We start from the raw sequence: 19,585 nt of genomic DNA, 5'->3' as shown, positions 1-19,585 counted from the left end.
ATCGGGGGATTCCGCTTACTGTATCACTGCCTTCTCTGTATGGCCCCACAGGATGAGACTGGTGGTGAGCAAACACTCCCACACATTACACGCAAACACCACCCTCAACTCGCTGGAAATTACATGCAAAGCCCTGGGGGTCACAATCATTCTCTGTTCAGCCTTTTGTACACCATAACCTCTTCACTTCACATGACAACTCTCTGTATTTCTGTTCTCCCTCTTGTCTATACACACAAACACACACCACACACACACACACACACACCACACAACACCACACACACACACACACCACAACCACCCACACACACACTACACACGGCCAGCGCCCTCTCCCTGTTCAGTACCAGCTGACAGGGAGCACCATGGTTTTGTGGGGAGCATTGGGGGAGCCCCTCGTCTATCCTCATTTAATTTAATGCAAAAGCCGATGTTAATTTGGCCTCCATAATCCTCCTGCGGAAGAGGTGTGACAGGAGAGCCGGGGACCATCCATCTCTGCAGCAAGTGTGACTCATTAAACACACACACCACAGAAAAAATGCAGACCCATTTCGTCTGGTTTGGTGGTGTGTGATGGTGTGAGTGGAGACTAATGACGCACTTTGAATAAAAGAGCTGGCCAGTAACGCAAGGTGAATGGTAAATGACCTATTAAAAGCGGAAGTTTAAACTGTCTGAATCTACACAATTAGAAGAACAATTCCAACTATGTCACCTGATTTTCTCATTTTCATTATGTTGTGGCATTTTTAGGGCCACCGGCTGCAACATTGTGCAACCCCCCCCACCCCCCCGCCCCCACTCTCTGAATGAAAAGACAAGATTAATGGCACTTCCTGTCGCCGACGTTCTCTCGCTAGCCTAATTAAAACCATTGGAACATGCACGTGGCCAAGGATCAGTGGCTTTTAATGAGGAGCTTGTAGGCTGATTTGGGCCTCATTTTCTGCTTAATAAGGCCGGTTTAAAAAGTAATTTTGGAGGGATGTGACTCCTTTAAACCTGCTCATTATCAATGATAGCGCTTCACTTAAGTACTTCAGGAAACGCTGTGTTTAATTAATATTGTGTCGTGCACGTGGATTAGCTGACAGGCTGGAATGGTGGAGTGCGAGCAAGTGAACAAGGGAGCTGAAATTGATGAAGAACTTTCAAGGGCACTGATTTCATTAAGCAGCTTCATTACAGCCCAAATAACTCTTCATGTCATTTCAATGCTTCAGTCGCTCTAACCACACACACACACACGCACACACACGCACACATGCACACACACACACACACACACACACACACACACACACACACACACACACACACACACACACACACACACACAGCTGCTTCTGGCAATTACATTGTTTCTCTGACAACATCTTTTTATCTTCCTTTTTGTGTGTTGTTGTTTTCCCATTTTATGAATTGTGTTTTCTATTTATTATTTCCTTCTCATTTCACAGCTTTTTTTCTTTGAGAGCTCATAAACATAGCTTTTAAGGTCAAGCTGTTTAAGAGCTTGAGAGTGCTGTAGCAACTTTCACTGTGCACTGAGGCCACAAAGGCTCTTACGGTCTCTTCATCCCATTTTGATAATCTTCTTAGTCCCTGACTCCACTGTTCAATATGTATAGAGCTGAAAAGAGCTGGACTTGAGGGGCTTTGAGTGTCCTGCAGCTCAGCCTCTGGGATTTTTCTCTCTCTAGGACCAATTACCACACACAAACAGTCTGAGCACTTTGCTCTATGACATGGGGCTCCTTTGTTATACTGTGAGGCTTAGTGTATGTCAGTCAATCAAGATCTCGGCCCCCCCGCAGGTGATTATTGCCAATCCATTTATTTTGGCTTGCTGTGCAAAACTGTTTTGCTTAGGTTGTTTTTTATTCAGATCAAAATGCAACTAAATGAGATGAGTTGATTTAGTAGGAAAACAAGGCCAGAGCCTTCATGTGTCCTTGATTTAACTTGTCTATAGAGAATAAAAAACATAATAAGTACTCAAGCATAAAAGTAGGATTTGTTGGATGCAGTTTGTAAATACAATATTGAAATGTGTATATTCCTAGCTTCCAAATAGGCCTCAAACACAACACTGTAGCTCGCTGTCATAGGTGTATGAATGGGTGACTTACAGACAAATTGTGAAGCCATTTGGCCTGATAAGGGCCCAAGAAGAAATGTCTGGAGATCATGAAGGGCGCTAGACTCGAGCAACAAATTCATGGCTATGTATCCAACAGTTGCAGAGACATTTTACTCCAGACTACAGAAGTCAACTTAACCGTGGCACAAGTAAAAAAAGTCAGTCTGTCAATATGGATTCAGCGTCTGGACAAGATTTTGTTCCAATCTCTCAAAGAGATCTTGAAATTACCATGTCATTATATACCATGAATATTATTCAATATTGTATGGCAATCTCATCCTTGTTGAGATGTTTCAGTGAACCTTAATTTCAAAATCGGTACTTTATGCTACATGATTGAAAGGGAAACTCCCGACAATGTGCAGAGTTCATAAGAGGAAACAGCCATTGTCTGAAGAAAGAGTCAGAATAATCGCATTTCCTCTAGGCCAGTGGTTCCCAAAATGGTTATTAAAAATAAAAATAAAAAGATTTAGAAAATAAAAGAATCATAATTTGAAAAAGTATTGATTCGAAAATAATATGATGCAGTACTATTAGGTCTGGGTCTCTGTGTTTCATTAAAGCTCGGCTCTGTGTGTGTGTGAAACGAGCCATTTTGTGTGCGTGCGCAAGCGAGAGAGAGCGCACCGGTACCGGAGATCGTTGTTGTTAGCTTCTGGTGCTAGCGAGCTACGCTAACGGATATAAGGAGTTTTTTCAACAACAAAGTGGAGGAGAGTCCTCTCTCTTGAGAGACTCAGTGAGCTAAAGGACTCTCTCAGTGTTATCTCAGTGGGTCTCAAACGTTTTGGTCACCATTAATGTAAACAATTATTTCCGAGGCACACGTATATGATCATTATAGTTATAAAAAAATAAGAGAATAAATGAAAAACAGGTATGAAATAGTATGACAGTAAAACAAGAATAAAGTTTAAAAAGGTGATTTGTAAAATATCCATAAAGTACATCTGTTTACAGTTCTGTTTCAAATGGGTGTTGAGAGATGTATCCATGATCTCTTCATTTGCTTTCAAAAGTGCACCATGATTGAGCATTTACTTCAATATTTAAAAATAAATCTTCCGGGGGAGGCTTGCCCCGGACCCCCCTATGTGAGGTCCACACGCCCTATAAAATAAGACTTGACCCTGCTGCCACCTATAGCTGTGACTTGATTATCGGAGCCTTCAATGTAACAGGTCCGGGTTTATTTGCGTGGGGATTGTTGCAGTAGAAAATTCATGTAGCGGCCCGGTACTTCCATGGGAAAACCCTAATGTTTGACCCTCTATGAAAGTCAGCTATCCCACGCACCCCAAAATACATCTCTGGGCGGCTGCCACTGAGCTGACTTGTGTTGGGGGGCTCGGACTTTTTTTTCTCCAAATGGGCCTGACAGGAAAAGTTTGGGGACCATGCTACTAGGCGTACATCCTACATAGATGTTCCCTAAAACAGGTCCTGGTTTGCTAAAAAATGCTTTTTATTGAAACTGATTGTCAATAGCTTTGTGGAATGTATGTTTTCCATACCAATGTTTGTTGTTTTAAGTAATCACAAATATGTAGGAGTAGAGACTGCTGTTTGTGTCCTTATAAAACTCTACCTTAACATATAGTTTAACTCATTATTTCAATAACATATGTTCAAAGCAGCAAACCATTACCTTTTTTTAATCCTACATGTGTGTTTCTCTGGACTTAACAAAGTAGTTTTAGCATTTTTTTTCTTGCTTTATTTGCTTTATTTGAATTTACATACACACTGTGTGTGAAACTGAGCTGGTAATCGGAGAATTATGTGGCTTCTGGAGTTTGTTGCATAGGAACGTTATTTTGTAGGAGAAAGGGTTGTTCAACTATTCCTTTACTCTCTCATTATTACCACTTTCTCCCAATGAACCCTGTCCTGCCAATTTGAAGATGGCTTTTGTTTTATTAAAAAAAAAAAAAAAAAAAAAAAAAAAAAAAAACAAAAAAAAAATAAAAATGCTTTGAGAAAAGGAAAAGGAAACGTCTTCAAGTTGGATGGATCATTTAATCTGGAAAACAGAGGAGGGTTATTACAGAGAAAACAATGGCTACATTTCGGGGAAGAGAAAATTGGGAGTGGGAACATGCTCGCTCTATCTCACAAATGGGGGACCTTGCTTCCTAGATTATTTTGGCATGTATTGTTGATAGTATTCAACACTGTACAACGNGCATCAATCTGGTGCACTTTGAGAGCAAAATGAAGAGATCTATGGATACATCTCTCAACACCCATTTGAAACAGAACTGTAAACAGATGTACTTTATGGATATTTTACAAATCACCTTTTTAAACTTTATTCTTGTTTTACTGTCATACTATTTCATACCTGTTTTTCATTTATTCTCTTATTTTTTTATAACTATAATGATCATATAAACGTGTGCCTCAGAAATAATTGTTTACATTAATGGTGACCAAAACATTTGAGACCCACTGAGATAACACTGATAGAGTCCTTTAGCTCACTGAGTCTCTCAGTCTGACAGGAGAGGACTCTCCTCCACTTTGTTGTTGAAAAAACTCCTTATATCCGTTAGCGTAGCTCGCTAGCACCAGAACCTAACAACAACGATCTCCGGTACCAGTGCGCTCTCTCTCTCTCTCGCTCGCGCACACAAAATGTCTCGTTCCACACATATGGAGCCAAATGAACCACAGAGACCCAGACGTAATAGTACTGTACTGCATCATATTATTTTTGAATCAATAATNCTGGTGCTAGCGAGCTACGCTAACAGATATAAGGAGTTTTTTCAACAAAGAGGTGGAGGAGAGCCCTCTCCTGTCAGACTGAGACACTCAGTGAGCTAAAGGACTCTCTCAGTGTTATCTCAGTGGGTCTCAAACGTTTTGGTCACCATTAATGTAAACAATTATTTCCGAGCCACACGTTTATATGATCATTATAGTTCTGAGACTGCCAAGGCACACGTTTATATGATCATTATAGTTATAAAACAATAAGAGAATAAATGAAAAACAGGTATGAAATACTATATGACAGTAAAACAAGAATAAAGTTTAAAAGGGTGATTTGTAAAATATCCATAAAGAAAAAGTAAATCTGTTTACAGTTCTGTTTCAAATGGGTGTTGAGAGATGTATCCATAGATCTCTTCATTTTGCTTACACCTATATGCTGTGAGCTGATTATCGAGTCTTCATTGTAACAGTCGCGGGTACACTGTGCATTTGCGTTGGGATTGTTGCAGTAGAAAATTCCACTGTAGCGACCAGTACATTAATGGGAAACCCTAAATGTTTGAGCACCCTCTATGAAACTTCAAGCTACCCCACAGCACCCCCAAAATAAATCTGGCGCCGCCACTGAGCCTGACTATTTGTGTTGGGGGGGGCCCGACTTTTTTTTTTCTCCAAAGGGGGGGCCTGACGGAAAAAGTTTAAGAACCACTGCATTAAGGCAATCTACCAGTGTCATCCTGTTCCAGCTTCTCCAACATAAAGTATGCAGCTTTTCTCAGTTTTCATTTTACATTTAATATATTTGGGTTTTTGCTGGTTGGTGTGACAGTACAAATATTTAGAATGACCCACTTTTTGCTTCAGGACAATTGTTATTATTTGTATTTAATATGAATGTACGTAAGAGTCCTAGAAAGTTAAATGTAAACTAAGTAAACATGGCCTTGGCGGCTCACTGGTACAGTATAGACTGGCTTATGAACAACTTTAACATCAAGTCATCATGAGGGGATTACAAAGGAAGTATTACATTATGGGGAAACATTTCTGGGAAACCAGAACCCCACAAGCCATTGATTTCCTCAAACAATTTATCAATTAAATTGTGAATGTGGAGACAACCAGCAGATAAGAGCCGAGTGTCTTTGCCAGTTTGTAATTCAGTCTGACTGAAATGTTGCTCAGATGGAGAAATTACTTTACATTAACTCTCTCAGTATGAATGAGATTAATTATTGATTGTGAGTATATTTGTATTGCAATTATGCGTATTACGTAATCCTTTCTAGCAGTGAGTACGTTTTTTTTCTTTTTACCCCAGCAAATAAACAGGCATACATTGATGTTCTTATAAATACAAACGTGTGTAGGGAAACATTTAACCTCAACATTGAAGGATAACATCTTGAACTGTAAAACTCGAAATGTCTTGTAGAAATGTTGATTAGTGCTCATGGAAAAAAGGTTTATGTAAACTCTATTTAAAATCATGTTAATCACAAGTACTACCACCAAAGAACAACACTACACTTCCAGCTTAGTTGGCAAACGTTTTAATCATCAGCGGACATTTTGGGTGCAGACGAACAGCGCTCTCGTTCTGTTAACATCTTTAACATTACATTAACATTTTTCCATCAAATGTTACTTTGCTAAGACATTTCTTAGTGTCATGTTTTTTATTATACATGAGCACTTCAGAAAAGTATGTTACAATAAATGATTAGGTAATATGTTAGAAAAATACTCAAGGCTAAAACAAAGAAAGGTGAATAAAGGCAATGTAACTGGCACAGTATTCACAAAATTAGTGCATAAGAAACTTCAACAGCTGCTCTTCACAGGGCAATGGGACAATATCAACAATTCCTGTTACACAAAAACAAAAGATACAAACAACTGAGTTAGTTAGTAGTAGTTGTTGTTCCTTCAGGACCACAGGATTTAAAGTAATGTTCAATAGTGATAAGACTGTTTTTATACTGTAAGCTTTACATAGGCAAAAGTGACAAGTCATTTCAGTATCAATATAATGTGTCCAACATAAACAAATGTAACAGAAAAATATATTTATGCTGTAAGCTATCGCTTCATTTATGGCAGCCTTAATCCGGGCTTCTTAAATCTAAAAAGACAGTTTGGGAATTTATATTCAACCACAATATAAATGCTAGTAACTACTAAGTAAGTTGATCCTTTGGCCACTTAAGCAAGTTAAGAGTAAAAACAGTAGAAGGCTAGTGAGGTGTCTTTCTGTATTTTTGGCTGGAAAAACATCCATTTTCTTCCCTTTTCTACAGTAGTAAGCTGAATCCAGTGTTGCTTGCTCTAGTGATTTAGTGATCTCTGTTTGTATGAAATATGCCATCATATTAACCCCAGGGTTCTTTTGACTGGGTTTCGTCTTCCACAGCATTATCAGCAAATGACAGACCTGGATTGACTGAGTGTATCACTCTAAGGGCTGCAAATGGCTCCGTATTATTAATTTCCACCCATCATGCTCTATTAGTTTAATCAGTGGTGAACTTCATTGAGTTTCTTTGACAGGAGTCTGACATCTCTAGCCTCTCTTCTCTTACTGTCACTGTGTCAGCACGGGAATGTCGATCTCTATGGCAGACATCCGTGAGCGGGAGGAGTATCGCTGACCTGCGTAGGTGGATGCGTAGCCTTGAGATGGTGCGTAGCTCTGAGATGGTGCGTAGCTCTGAGATGGTGCGTAGCCCTGAGATGGTGCGTAGCCCTGAGATGGTGCGTAGCCCTGAGATGGTGCGTAGCCCTGTGAGGGAGCGTAGCCCTGTGAGGGAGCGTAGCTGTAGGCCTGGTTGCCTCCCACCTCTGAGCCATAACCATCAGGAACAGACATCTGAGACATGTACACCTGTGGCGGTACAGGGGCCACCACACTCTGAGCGTAGCCCTGGGAGGTCACATATGGCTGGGAGTCGATCACTGTGGGAGGATAGCCCTGGGGAGGGAAGGGCTGAGGGCCATACACTGGAGAGGGAGGATATCCGTTGGCAGTGAGAGGCTGGGTGGACAGAGAGGTAGGCATAGAGGGCAGAGGCAACCAGAAGGGTGAAGGCAACTTTTTACACATACAGTACCACATGAACATTAGCAGGGCGGCCAGCATTAGACCTCCAGAGCAGCCTATAGACACATACACAGCAAAGCCATCGGAAAAAATGTTGTCATATTTGATGTTCATTTCCTTGGTCCGAAAAAGGAACCATACTGAGGGTGCGATGGCAATAGCTCCACCTAAGAACAAAAACGTCCCGGCCACCAGGTGACAGCCTGCATTGTTGACCAGGAATCTGATGGTCTTAATGTCTGGTTCAGGCTTGTCTGAGCAGCAGCAGGTCTTAAACATTCCTGCCATGCACAGCAGCAAGGCCAGAGAGCCAAACATCATGCCCGTAGGAAGACAGAACTGCAGGAGCCGCAGATCCAGCTGGTCCACTTTAGAGTACCACTGGAAAAATTGGGAAGACAAGACATTTGTTAGGGCAATTGAGGACAGAAAAATATAAAAACAAGAAAAACAGAGGAGAGCCCAATTCTCAAAGTAATACCTCTGAATCATAGTAGTAGCATCCAGAATAGCCATCCTGTTTCACACATTTAGCCCACAGCCCATCATACACACTGATATTCTTGGCATTACGATTGAAGGTGACGAGTCTTGTTACACGCCACTGTGGGATTAATGCTGCCACAGCAAGCCCTCCCACACAAACAAAGGCAAGGATGAAGGCAAAAGCGTTGGTGGCGTGGATATCCCGGCACGACATGGTGGTGCTGACAGGAAGCCACGAGGAGAGTTCCTGTTTGAACAAATAAAGAGAGGATGTCAGAAAGAAGTGGCTGGTCACTGCAGTGGAAATCAACTGGACCATAATGTGACTAAAGTAAACCTATTTTCTGGACAAAGAAAAAGACAGGTTATACAAGTTATTACTAGCCCCATTACTATTGAAAAAAGTAAACTGTGCCACAGAGTGACCTAGCTATGGGCAACCCCCCTGTACTTCTATTCACCACATTGTAGTTGACCCAATAAATGCTGTCCCCGAGAAACAATGCTCTCGTTTCATTAGCAAACAAAGTAAGACTGACTTGGGAGCTGAGCTTGCAGGGCGAGAGTGTCTATACTGCAGCGCATTACATAAACTGTACAGACAGACAATGAGCGACTGAATTAGAAGTGTCTTTCTGTAGCAGCATGCAACACTGACTGATCATGACTGTGTGGAAACTTATATTTAGAAACTATCTTATGCCTTAATATAATACAAACAACTAAATCAGATCACACCCGTCCTTGCCTCTTTCAGTGGTAACCAGTTTGTCACGAAGTTGTCTGAAAATGACCTTATTTTATGAATTATTAGGCCAACACATAGTTAAGTGAAGCCTCAGGCAATGTTTTTCAAGCTATTTTATATTTAGCTTTACAATCTAAGTTTTGAATGTATCTTTAAATTAAAAAAGCCTATTGTCACATGTTTGTTCTGTTCAGATGTGCTATGTTGTTATTCTATTCTTTATAATTATTATATCAGTTTTTTTGTTACTGTTTTCACGGAACACGTGAATTACACACTATGTGCTTTTTATAAACAATGCAGTCATCATTACAAAAAGTGGAATCAGCAGTGGTCGATGATGACTGCATCATCATTATGATACACCACCGCGTTACAGCTGTGCCTATAACACCTGTTATATTGCATTATAATTTTGTGATTACCGTTACACAATAACTGGCTAATACCTGGTGTTTAAGAAGCCATGATCACATGAAGCCTGCCAGATGACGCCTGTCTGAGTAGCTTCAACAGCTAGCTTAGCCACATTTAGGCTGGCTATTTAGCCCGTTGACTGAGGCTAACTGGAAAACACACTTTTATCTTGATCAAAAGCCTCATACATGTGTTCATTAAACTTTCAAAAACGTTAAATAATGAATAATAAATATGTTTGAATTGGCTGGCTTACCAGCATTTAACCCTGAAGCTAGTTTGTTAAATTAGCTAATTAGCAAGATGGTGGCTAATAAGTTAGCATTACAACAACCTGTTGCGTCTCGAATTCCTCACTGTGAAACTCAGACATGGCTACTACATAAACTACATAAACATAGACCACCATACCTTGTATTTCCAGCAGTGAGGTAGTACTTAGATCGAAGGCAGTTTCATTTCAGCCTGGTCCTCCTCTGACTTTATACAATCAGAACAATCAGAGTTTTTTTCACTGAGGTACAGTTAAGACGAACGTAAACAGGATGTGGGTGTTTTTGCCCTCAGTGTTGTCTCACGGGGGGTTGACGCATGCGCGCAGAGTATTAAAATCACGGGGATCATAAAATAGACATGGAAAATTAGAAGTTCAGACAAAGCAAAAATAGCACGCTTGAGGATACATTCATTTTGAAAACAAATTTAACTTCGTAAAACAGATGCCTGAAATGTAAACATTTTAATGCACAGAGCCACACATTGACAGAGCACAGACAATACAATTGAAGACGTAAAAATGAAAAACATTAAAACTTACTAAGTGTACTACAATAAAGAGAATATTTATGATATAGGTTAGCTTAAGCCACATTAGAATAGTCTTTTAAAACACTTATGTGGTTCAGTCTTGTGAGATAGGAAGGGTTGGCCATATTTTATAGGTTGCATACATTTTTTATGATCCTGAGTGAGTAAGTTATCCGTAACTTTTGAGACTTTTGACTTACATACTGTATATTCTTTTGACGATTGCCTGTAGGATTTCTGTAGGCTTGATGGATTGACTATGTGTAAGATTTCAATTTGAGAAGTTGCCAGTCCCTCTATGCTTTTCTTTTTTATAGCATGATTATAGTAGGTGTGTCTGTCCAAATAATTAACAACCCTGAGTTTGACAGGTGTACTTTATTGTGTGGGCTACAAACTCAGATATTGGCCTGTGAACTGATGAACTTCATAAAACTCAGATGTTTCTGTCTTTCAGGGAGATGTCCGCATTCACATGATATATAAATCTGCAGGGCATGAAGGATTTAATGATCTCTTCAATGGTAAGATGATAAATTAAGTAATGGAAAGAATTTGATTCATAGTTTCATTAAAAAAATTCCTTTTTCATTTAATTGAATGTTTCTGTTTACTAGGTGATTTTCCAGAGCCGCCTTTTCCCAGCCCCCCATTTCCCGGGTCAAAAGTTGTTCACAGGAGAAAAAAGAGACAGGTACGACTCCTCTGCAGTCATATTTACTGGAAAATTGTCATCATAGCAGATGGGTGCTAATGAGTGACGTCACTTTATGGTGTGCATGTGTGAAATGCTCTGAATGCTGTTAGCCCTGATCATCAAACTGTTTCCTCGCCGGTATGTTTTATGTAAATTCACAAAGCTAAAACGAGAGTGCTGTTTCCTCATCTCCTCCTACACGACAGCTCTCCACCCTTTCTTCTTTTTCTTCTTCTTTTTCTTGGTCTTCTTCTTCTTCGCTTTTGCCTTCATCTTCGTCTTCTTCTTCCTCATGAAATATTTACCTTGCAAGTAGAGGCTGCTTGCTCATCTTTTCTCAGACATAGATGCCATTGGTCTCTCAGCTCTCAGAGCTGCTCTCATCTTTATTTGGGTATTTGAAAGACAGACAAACCTGGTTTAGCATTGCAAAGTTCACCTGTTATAAATTACCTTTTTCTTTTCTTTTCTTGGTGACGCATGAGACAAAAGCTGATCTTTGTGTTTGTGATGTTTAAAAGTTGTGTGGAGGAAAATGGAGAAAACCATGTCTCTCTCTCTGTGTTTATAACTAAAGTAGCAAACTGTGTTTTTCCTCTTAGGCTCCAAGTGAGTCTCACAGTGTAGAAGATGAGACCAAATACGTTGAGCTGATGGTGATCAATGACCATTTAATGGTAAGCACATATGTTATGGATGTACAATTCTAATTGACCGTAAACTGTGAAATTATTAGTTACAAATAGCTCCAAATACTACCTTAAATTGTGCATAAAACATCCAAATGCCAAATCCACTGGGTCTGACGTTTTTTACAAACTAAAATTGATATTTGGAGAAAACCGAATCTGCAGACACTGGCTCGTTTTACACATTAAAATGAATTTGTTCCACATTATGAATCCAACATTTCTTCATTTTCTCTTTCCCTCTCTCTGTCTCTCTCTTCAGTACAAGAAGCATCGGCTTTCTGTTGGGCACACGAATAACTATGCTAAGTCAGTGGTCAATATGGCTGACATGGTAAGAATTGTATTGATCTTCTTCCTGAAAGCTTGCTACAAACACTCCCAGGTATTAGAGCTGAGCGCACATTGCACTGATTTCTCATTTAACCAACCTCACTCCCTACATTTAAAACCTCTCCTGGTCCCTGATATCCTGCGTGCGGCCATTAAACAGCCAGTCATGAGTTTCCAGAGGCCTGAAACAGCAGTGGCATCCCATCAGTACTGAGGCAGATATTTATATGTTTCATTATTCGTAGCCACATCTGTTTGCTGTGCTGCTGAAATCTGACCTGCCACAGGGTCATGTCTGAAAGCTGATAGGCTCAGGAAAGGTCATGCTTTTTGTCGTGCCCTTGAAGAGGATCATATGAAGCCGACTCTATTTGGGACATATACATCGATTTCCAAGTCAGAGTTTGGTTGCCTTTTATCCCCAGTGTATGATGTGATAAATATTACAGCAATTACTTGTAAGACAGAGCTTGTATAAATATACAATGAATGAATCCAAGTAAAATCTTTATAGATTGTATTCAGTAAAACAAGTACTTAGCTTAGTCCTGGAAAAGGAGATGTCACCGTTATGGCCTCTTTCACCAACCAATGTCTACTAAAGAAGGTCACTGTAGAGTAAACCGTAGTGTAAGAAAGGAGTATCTATAAATTAAAGTGCATGATTGAAATAACTTTTACAAAGCAGCAAAAAGTACGAGATATTTCTCCATTATTTGCAGACTAGCGGGTTAAGGTTGTTTCTCGCTCCAGTTTTTTATGTATTAACTCAACTTTTGAGTCACAGAGCTGAGCAACCGGTTTACTGATATATAAATACTGGTGATCTTTGGAAAAACCCAGAAAATAGTTTAACAATAATTACCTGAATCTATTTCCTGAATCATATATCCTTGCTTTATTCGTAAACTACAAGATAATGCAAGATTTCTGGACATAAGGCCAATCAGCAAAATGGCTTCAACACTGGGTTTTCTTTTTAAAGATCACCGGTTATTTTATTTTCGCACCTGTATTGAAGTAGAGTATACTATATGGCGAGGATGAAACTAAATGTGCACATACTGAAGTGGAGCTGCTAGGTGAAGTTCTTTATGCTGGATTGTGATATAACCACGCAAACATCATATATTTCTGATACTTCCTCTGCTCTGTTTTGAGGCGTTCAGCTTAAACAAAGAGGCTTTGCTCTTGTCCTCTTCTCTTCTAGTGTTTGTCTGGCCCCAGTACCCCAATAGATTCCCATCTTATGAGAGCAAACATTGTTATTTGCCGGTCCTTCAGACTGTGCCCCGTATTGACTGCGTCTTGCTGCCTGTAGTGTGCTGCTGTCTGGTGGCAGGATCAGACTGATCTCACTGACTGGCTGTAGACAGCTGGGATGTTGATGAATATGAAGTCAGTTTTAATATCAATCAGTCATTTCTGTCTTTGCACTTTCAGTTTATAACGATAACTGTCACTGACATTAAATGTTATACTTTTAATTCCCCAGATTTTCAAGGAACAGCTCAATACCCGGATTGTGCTGGTTGCCATGGAAACGTGGTCAGCTGACAACAAATTCAACATCGACGAGAACTCGATGGTGACGCTGAAGGAGTTTATGAAGTATCGAAAAGACTTCATCAAGGAGAAATGTGACTCTGTTCACCTCTTCTCGTAAGTCGAAACATCTTAGAAATATGTTCTGGTGCTCTCGGGATATTTTCTTAAATGGATATTTGTATTAAACACATAACTCTCTTTTCTCATCAGAGGGAATCGTTTCCATAGCAACTGGGGGGGAGCTTCCTACATGGGAGGCGTTTGCTCCCTCACTAAAGGAGGGGGGGTCAATGAGGTGAGTCTGGAACAGATTTCCAAAATCTCTTAATTCAATTCACTTTTGATTAGATAGAGGATTTAAACCATAATCTTTTCACTGAACACCTCCAGCATGCTCTCTCTTCTTTTCTACAGTAAATGTGAACGCTGTACATTTATTTCTGTTGTATACTGCAGTTTTATTTTACATGAGGGGAATTTGTAGCTATCTCTTTTTGCTGTTAAAAGGAATGATCCTTCTTACTAATTATTCTCATTAAAAATATTTACATTTTTACAGTGGGGTTTTCTTTTTGGAGCATCTGGATATCTTTGTTGCACAAAATATTTAGTTTTAAATTAATCTTTGAAACATGTTTAGCCTATAACTAATATTGTTTCTCCTGTGATTTTAAATGTGCAGTCCGCCATAATGTTATTGCTATAACATTTTGAATAGTTGTTCGGACCTTTCTTATCACTCTTTTTTTTCAGACTAACCTGATATTCTGTTTATTTTCTGCCTCTGTCTTTCTCTCTTTCTGTCTGCCTCTCTTCATCAGTATGGGAAAGCAGATGAGATGTCCATAACCCTCGCCCAGTCACTTGGACAGAACATCGGCATCTTCTCTGACAAGAAGAGGATCATCAATGGTACAAAGTTAAATCTTCATGAGTCTTTTAATTATTACTTTTCCAGCACGCATCCTGTATTTCAAGATTCCTTTCTAAGCAATAAAAACATGTTGCGTGTTTCTTATTCTAGGAGAGTGCAAGTGTGATGATCGTTGGACGGGCTGTATCATGGATGATGTTGGGTAAGTTACTTTTACAGAACATTTGTGGTTTTAAAGTCATGACTTTAAAACCACAACAGAGAAAGAGTTTGTGTTTGCCCAACAAACGATATGACGGAAAAGCAACTGGCATACAGTTCGTCCATTTAGATTTAGATACATTTTGTTTAGATACAATGCACTTTGGTTTAATGCTAACATCACACTTAACAAAAAAAATGATTTCACATTTATTTACTAAATTCATTTCTTTTTTAAATGGACAGCTATTGTCACCAAAGTGTCACATGAAATTTGACCTAAAGGTTGTAAATAATGTGCGGCCAAAACTCAAATTGATTGTGGACATTTTATGTTTCCAACTTGAATTGCATTTCATTTATCTTGTTATAGTTGAAAGGGATTATGTAAACCAATTAGATTTATTGTATCACAGTTAGCGTAAAGCCACTCCGCAAAAAAGTTTATAGAAAATAACATAGATGTCTTAATCTTCATCAAAATATAACATTGTTGGCAGGGAATACAGGACTGTCTCAGAAAATTAGAATATTGTGATAAAGTTCTATATTTTCTGTAATGCAATTAAAAAAACAAAAATGTCATACATTCTGGATTCATTACAAATCAACTGAAATATTGCAAGCCTTTTATTATTTTAATATTGCTGATTATGGCATACAGCTTAAGAAAACTCAAAAATCCTATCTCAAAAAATTAGAATAGTTCCTCAGACCAAGTAAAAAAAAAAGATTTATAACAAGACAAAACACAATACAAACATTTAGAAAATGTACCATTAAATGCACTCTAGTACTTGGTTGGGAATCCTTTTGCACGGATTACTGCATCAATGCGGCGTGGCATGGAGGCAATCAGCCTGTGGCATTGCTGAGGTGTTATGGATGCCCAGGATGCTTCAATAGCGGCCTTTAGCTCATTAGCATTGTTGGGTCTGGTGTCTTTCAGCTTCTTCTTCACAATACCCCACATATTCTCTATGGGGTTCAGGTCAGGGGAATTTGCAGGCCAATCGAGGACAGTAATGCCATGGTCAGTACACCAGTTACTGGTGGTTTTGGCACTGTGGGCAGGTGCCAGATCATGCTGGAAAATGAATTCCTCATCTCCATAGAGCTTTTCAGCAGACGGAAGCATGTAGTGCTCTAAAATCTNCCCGCCGCTTAAAGGTGGGGGTCCGCGGACCGGCCATAGAGCCCATAGAGTTAAAGGTGTTGGCCGTTAGCTGTAAAAATCCATAGATTAGCCGCACCGTTATATGAACCACAGCGTCGAAAAATAGGGAAAAAGGCGCGGCTTATAGTCCGAAAATTACGGTAATTTAAATGACCTTTTTTTAGTTGGATGCTGATTTAAACAACAAAAAGTGATATAAGCTTCATAAAGGCAACTGGAGGTGAAAGATAATGATGTGAAAACCTAATTTTGGTTATTTATGGTCTGTTTAAAGTCATGCTGAGGCACATAGTGTATGTCAATACAGCAAAGCGAAAGGGTAAAGGCACGTTGCATTCACTGACAGGAAACACATCATGAAGGCGTCTTGAGTTCTTAATAAAATAATGTCAGCAGGATTGTCAAATAAATGTTTTTTCAGTGTTCAGACTCTTTAAAGCTCTTTCCAAATATATATAACGCTATTTCAAGATAAGTAATACACTTCAATACAATCACAATCCATCCAGAAAACGTCCTGATATGACTCTAAATAAAATAATCGTGTGTTTTCTTAACATTTACGTGTTAAAGGAAGAGAAGGAGGAGGACATGACACCTTTTCAGCAGGATAAATGAAATTTGAAATTCAAGGTATTTGTTCTTCAATGAAAACAGCTGAATACCAATTTTTCGTTAACATACGTCAAACGATGCAATGTAGTGACACTTAATCCCTGATAAGTCATCATAAAGCACTTGATTCTTGGTTTTTAGTGTTCTGCAAATTATAAAAATGCACTTTAATGAGTATTTATGTGTCTCTACATCCTCAGAAACCATTCGTTTTTTCGTTAAGTGTGTGCAAAAAGCCCTTTAACTTAAGTTTGCTCTGATGGGTCTCCACATTATGGGTTTATAGGAACACATGTTGACATGTGATAGCGAGAAAGAGCAGAATGGACTGGATTCTGGAGTAAACACAAAGTCAAATTCAGGCCTGTTTTAATGTGTAGTGATTTTCAAAGGTTAATTAGAGTGATGTATGCTGAGGTCGGAGCTGGCAGGAGGAGAAGTGACTTCGTCCAATGGGAGAGCGGCTTTAGGTCCGTGTGACGTTTGTTTACGAGGCTCCGTCCACTCGTAACGGGACGAAGTCAACTTTTCCACCCTGGAGCCGACCAAGGCAAACCTTAACAGACCTTCAGACTACTGCAGGAGGAGAAGAAGAAGAAGAGAAGGAGGTCGACACACACACACACACACACACACACACACACACACACACACACACACACACACACACACACACACACACACACACACACGTATATACTTACAAACACACACTTCAGGAAATCCCGTAGGATCCGGGTGGATTAGTCCCTCTCCTCTTACTCTTCCTGTCCAGACTGGTGTGTGTGTGTGTGTGTGTGTGTGTGTGTGTGTGTGTGTGTGTGTGTGTGTGTGTGTGTGGTCCTTATCCAAGCACATCGATCTTAATCATAACCTGTTTAGTACTAATACAGTTTGAGATCAACAAGAGCAAATCCCTGACTTAACATGGATTTTGAGGAAAGGAACTAAAGGAAACAATAACAAAGGAAGAAGGAAATGAGAAACAAGGAAATAAGAGAGGAAGGAAGAAGAGGGGAAGCACAAGAGAGGATGAGGATACAAATAAATGAGGAAGGACAGGAGGAAATAGAGGAAAAGAAGGAGAAAGGAGATGCAAATATATAAAATAAAGGTTAGGTTTTAAACGTATCTTTTGAACACGTTTTTTAAATTTCAAACTGCTGACAGAGATCACATAAGGTAGCTGGAAACACTCAGCATATATCAGGGTGTCAGCGCTGCGTCTGTGATTTCTGATTGCACTTGAAGGCAGCATCCGTTGGGGGGGGGTAAATAATGTAAAGGCGCTTCTGAAGGAATAAATTCCCCGTGGTTTCTTTGAGGCTGTTCTCATGAAGATTGCATTTTCCCAGCGATGAAAGTCCGTCACCGCTGCCTGACCTCGGGGGAACGGCATTTCAAAACATGGCGGCGTTTTGGTGACAAGTTTTTTTTAATCTTTTAGCTTCTTCTGCTCCGCGGGGGAAGAGACGAGCGACGGATGAAAGGAGGGAGGAAACCATGCTGGGATCTGACACACACACACACACACACACACACACACACACACACACACACACACACACACACACACACACACACACACACACACACACACACACACACACACACACACACACACACACACACACATCTGTTGAATTCAGCATCAAACTCCACTTTCTTCCTCGTCCCTCCTTCATCATCATCTTCATCACTCTGAGGGCTTTGCCGGTCCGAAAGGTCCGACCATCTTCATGGCAGCGTAGTTCTGGAGGAGGGAAAGAGAAACGGACGCAGGACGTTACTTTCTTTCTAAGATGGAGCAACTGTCAACAAACCAAGGGTTAATAAAGTTTTCTGATTCTGATATCTCACTCTCACCTCCAACATTTCATCCGTCTGCCTCTTTCTTTGTCATTTGAATTACTTCCTTTCAGTTTCTTATTCTTTACAGAGCTTTAACTTGACTGTCATACCAAATAAACGTAAATTAAAGAGTTCACTATTTGCAAATTTCGTTTTTTTTATATTTGAAGACACTTTATTTACACTTTTATGTCCCTGATTTAGAGTGGATGTATTTTAGAATATGTCTTGGTATTTTGCATGTTCTTGTAGAAGCTCTCTACGCTACATCCTTCCCTCTTCATCTCTTTTTATGTCTAAATAATCTCATAGCTATAAGCTTTCGAATGAAGGAGAAATTGCACAAAGAACAATCTAGAAATTAAACTATAAAATTGAGCCTAAAGTACGAATTCTTCACATTCCTCCGTCAACGCACCACAACAGTCTCTCACACACAGTTTGACTCCCACTCACCGGGAAGGAGTAGAGGAAGACTCCGAAGAAGAGGAAGACGAAGAAGAAGATGATGAAGAGGATGATGAACCACTTCCAGCGCCTCCACAGGATGAACTTCAGCGTCTTGAAGGGGGAGGAGAACCACAGGAAGGAGGTGTCCGGACGCCTGGAGGGGGGCAGAGCGTCAGAGAGTGTGTGTGTGTGTGTGTGTGTGTGTGTGTGTGTGTGTGTGTGTGTGTGTGACTCACTGAGGCTCCTCCAGGTGGGGGTTCATGTTGGGTTCGTCCCTCCCGACCCCCGCTGGTCTCTCCTCGTGTTCCTGCTCCGTCACGATCTCCAGAGACATCTCCACCTTCCCCTGAACCAGAGACACGCTAATGAGCTAACGTGCTAACATGCTAACGTGGTGTGAAGTCTTTTCTACTTGTGTGTGTGTGTGTGTTTACAAATACGTCACAAGCCTTACGATATAGAGCATAAGAAACAGATCATGAAAATCATCTCAACACATTCAAAAACAGTCATTAAAAAGCCAGACAATGCAAATTAAAACTGTTTGAAATACAATAGGACCTGTTTAAACATTAAATATGTTACAGTGCAGTGTGAGGAACGAAAAGGCAACGGCATTAAAGAAAAGTCTTTGTGTGTGTGTGTGTGTGTGTGTGTGTGTGTCTCACAGCGACGCTCCTCTCTCCGTTCATCACACAGCTGCAGGGCCACCACCC

The 19,585-nt window shown here is 40.0% G+C and overlaps 3 protein-coding genes across 3 annotated transcripts in view; 1 reads left to right on the top strand and 2 right to left on the bottom strand.

The window, feature by feature from the left end:
• The window catches only part of LOC104959147 (disintegrin and metalloproteinase domain-containing protein 22-like), a 21,072-nt gene extending 6,162 nt beyond the window's left edge, over nt 1-14,910 (top strand). Inside the window, exons 2-9 of the mRNA XM_010787007.1 lie at nt 10,892-10,958; nt 11,052-11,128; nt 11,734-11,808; nt 12,083-12,154; nt 13,649-13,815; nt 13,912-13,996; nt 14,523-14,613; nt 14,726-14,910. Coding sequence (XP_010785309.1) covers nt 10,892-10,958; nt 11,052-11,128; nt 11,734-11,808; nt 12,083-12,154; nt 13,649-13,815; nt 13,912-13,996; nt 14,523-14,613; nt 14,726-14,781 — 690 coding nt within the window. The 3' untranslated portion in view covers nt 14,782-14,910. The remainder of the gene's footprint in view (nt 1-10,891; nt 10,959-11,051; nt 11,129-11,733; nt 11,809-12,082; nt 12,155-13,648; nt 13,816-13,911; nt 13,997-14,522; nt 14,614-14,725) is intronic.
• Nucleotides 6,414-10,177, bottom strand: cldn12 (claudin 12). Its single transcript, XM_010787006.1, has 3 exons — nt 10,039-10,177; nt 8,458-8,709; nt 6,414-8,357 (listed from the first exon to the last, which is right to left on the bottom strand). Exons 2-3 carry the CDS (start codon nt 8,674-8,676, stop codon nt 7,461-7,463), a joined length of 1,116 nt encoding a protein of 371 aa, XP_010785308.1. The 5' UTR covers nt 8,677-8,709; nt 10,039-10,177; the 3' UTR covers nt 6,414-7,460.
• Nucleotides 14,911-18,134: 3,224 nt separating the features above from the next.
• Nucleotides 18,135-19,579, bottom strand: LOC104959148 (dysferlin-like). Its single transcript, XM_010787008.1, has 4 exons — nt 19,538-19,579; nt 19,106-19,215; nt 18,876-19,023; nt 18,135-18,321 (listed from the first exon to the last, which is right to left on the bottom strand). The coding sequence occupies exons 1-4, from the start codon at nt 19,559-19,561 to the stop codon at nt 18,265-18,267; spliced, it is 339 nt and encodes a 112-aa protein (XP_010785310.1). The 5' UTR covers nt 19,562-19,579; the 3' UTR covers nt 18,135-18,264.
• Between the last annotated feature and the right edge of the window lie 6 nt (nt 19,580-19,585).

This window comes from Notothenia coriiceps, unplaced genomic scaffold (genome assembly GCF_000735185.1).
Source record: "Notothenia coriiceps isolate Sejong01 unplaced genomic scaffold, NC01 NC01_scaffold00029967, whole genome shotgun sequence".
In the NCBI taxonomy this organism is placed as follows: Eukaryota; Metazoa; Chordata; class Actinopteri; order Perciformes; family Nototheniidae; genus Notothenia; species Notothenia coriiceps.
The sequence above is the reverse complement of the archived record's forward strand: the minus strand, read 5'-3'. Positions and strand labels throughout refer to the sequence as shown.

Coding starts and splice junctions, on each gene's coding strand:
- cldn12 (XM_010787006.1), bottom strand. CDS start 8,676: ATGTCGTGCCGGGATATCCACGCCACCAACGCTTTTGCCTTCATCCTT. Junction 8,358..8,457: donor GCTACTACTATGATTCAGAG/GTATTACTTTGA, acceptor CAATTTTTCCAG/TGGTACTCTAAAGTGGACCA.
- LOC104959148 (XM_010787008.1), bottom strand. CDS start 19,561: ATGAACGGAGAGAGGAGCGTCGCT. Junction 19,216..19,537: donor ACGGAGAGAGGAGCGTCGCT/GTGAGACACACA, acceptor TCTCTGGTTCAG/GGGAAGGTGGAGATGTCTCT. Junction 19,024..19,105: donor CCCCACCTGGAGGAGCCTCA/GTGAGTCACACA, acceptor GCCCCCCTCCAG/GCGTCCGGACACCTCCTTCC.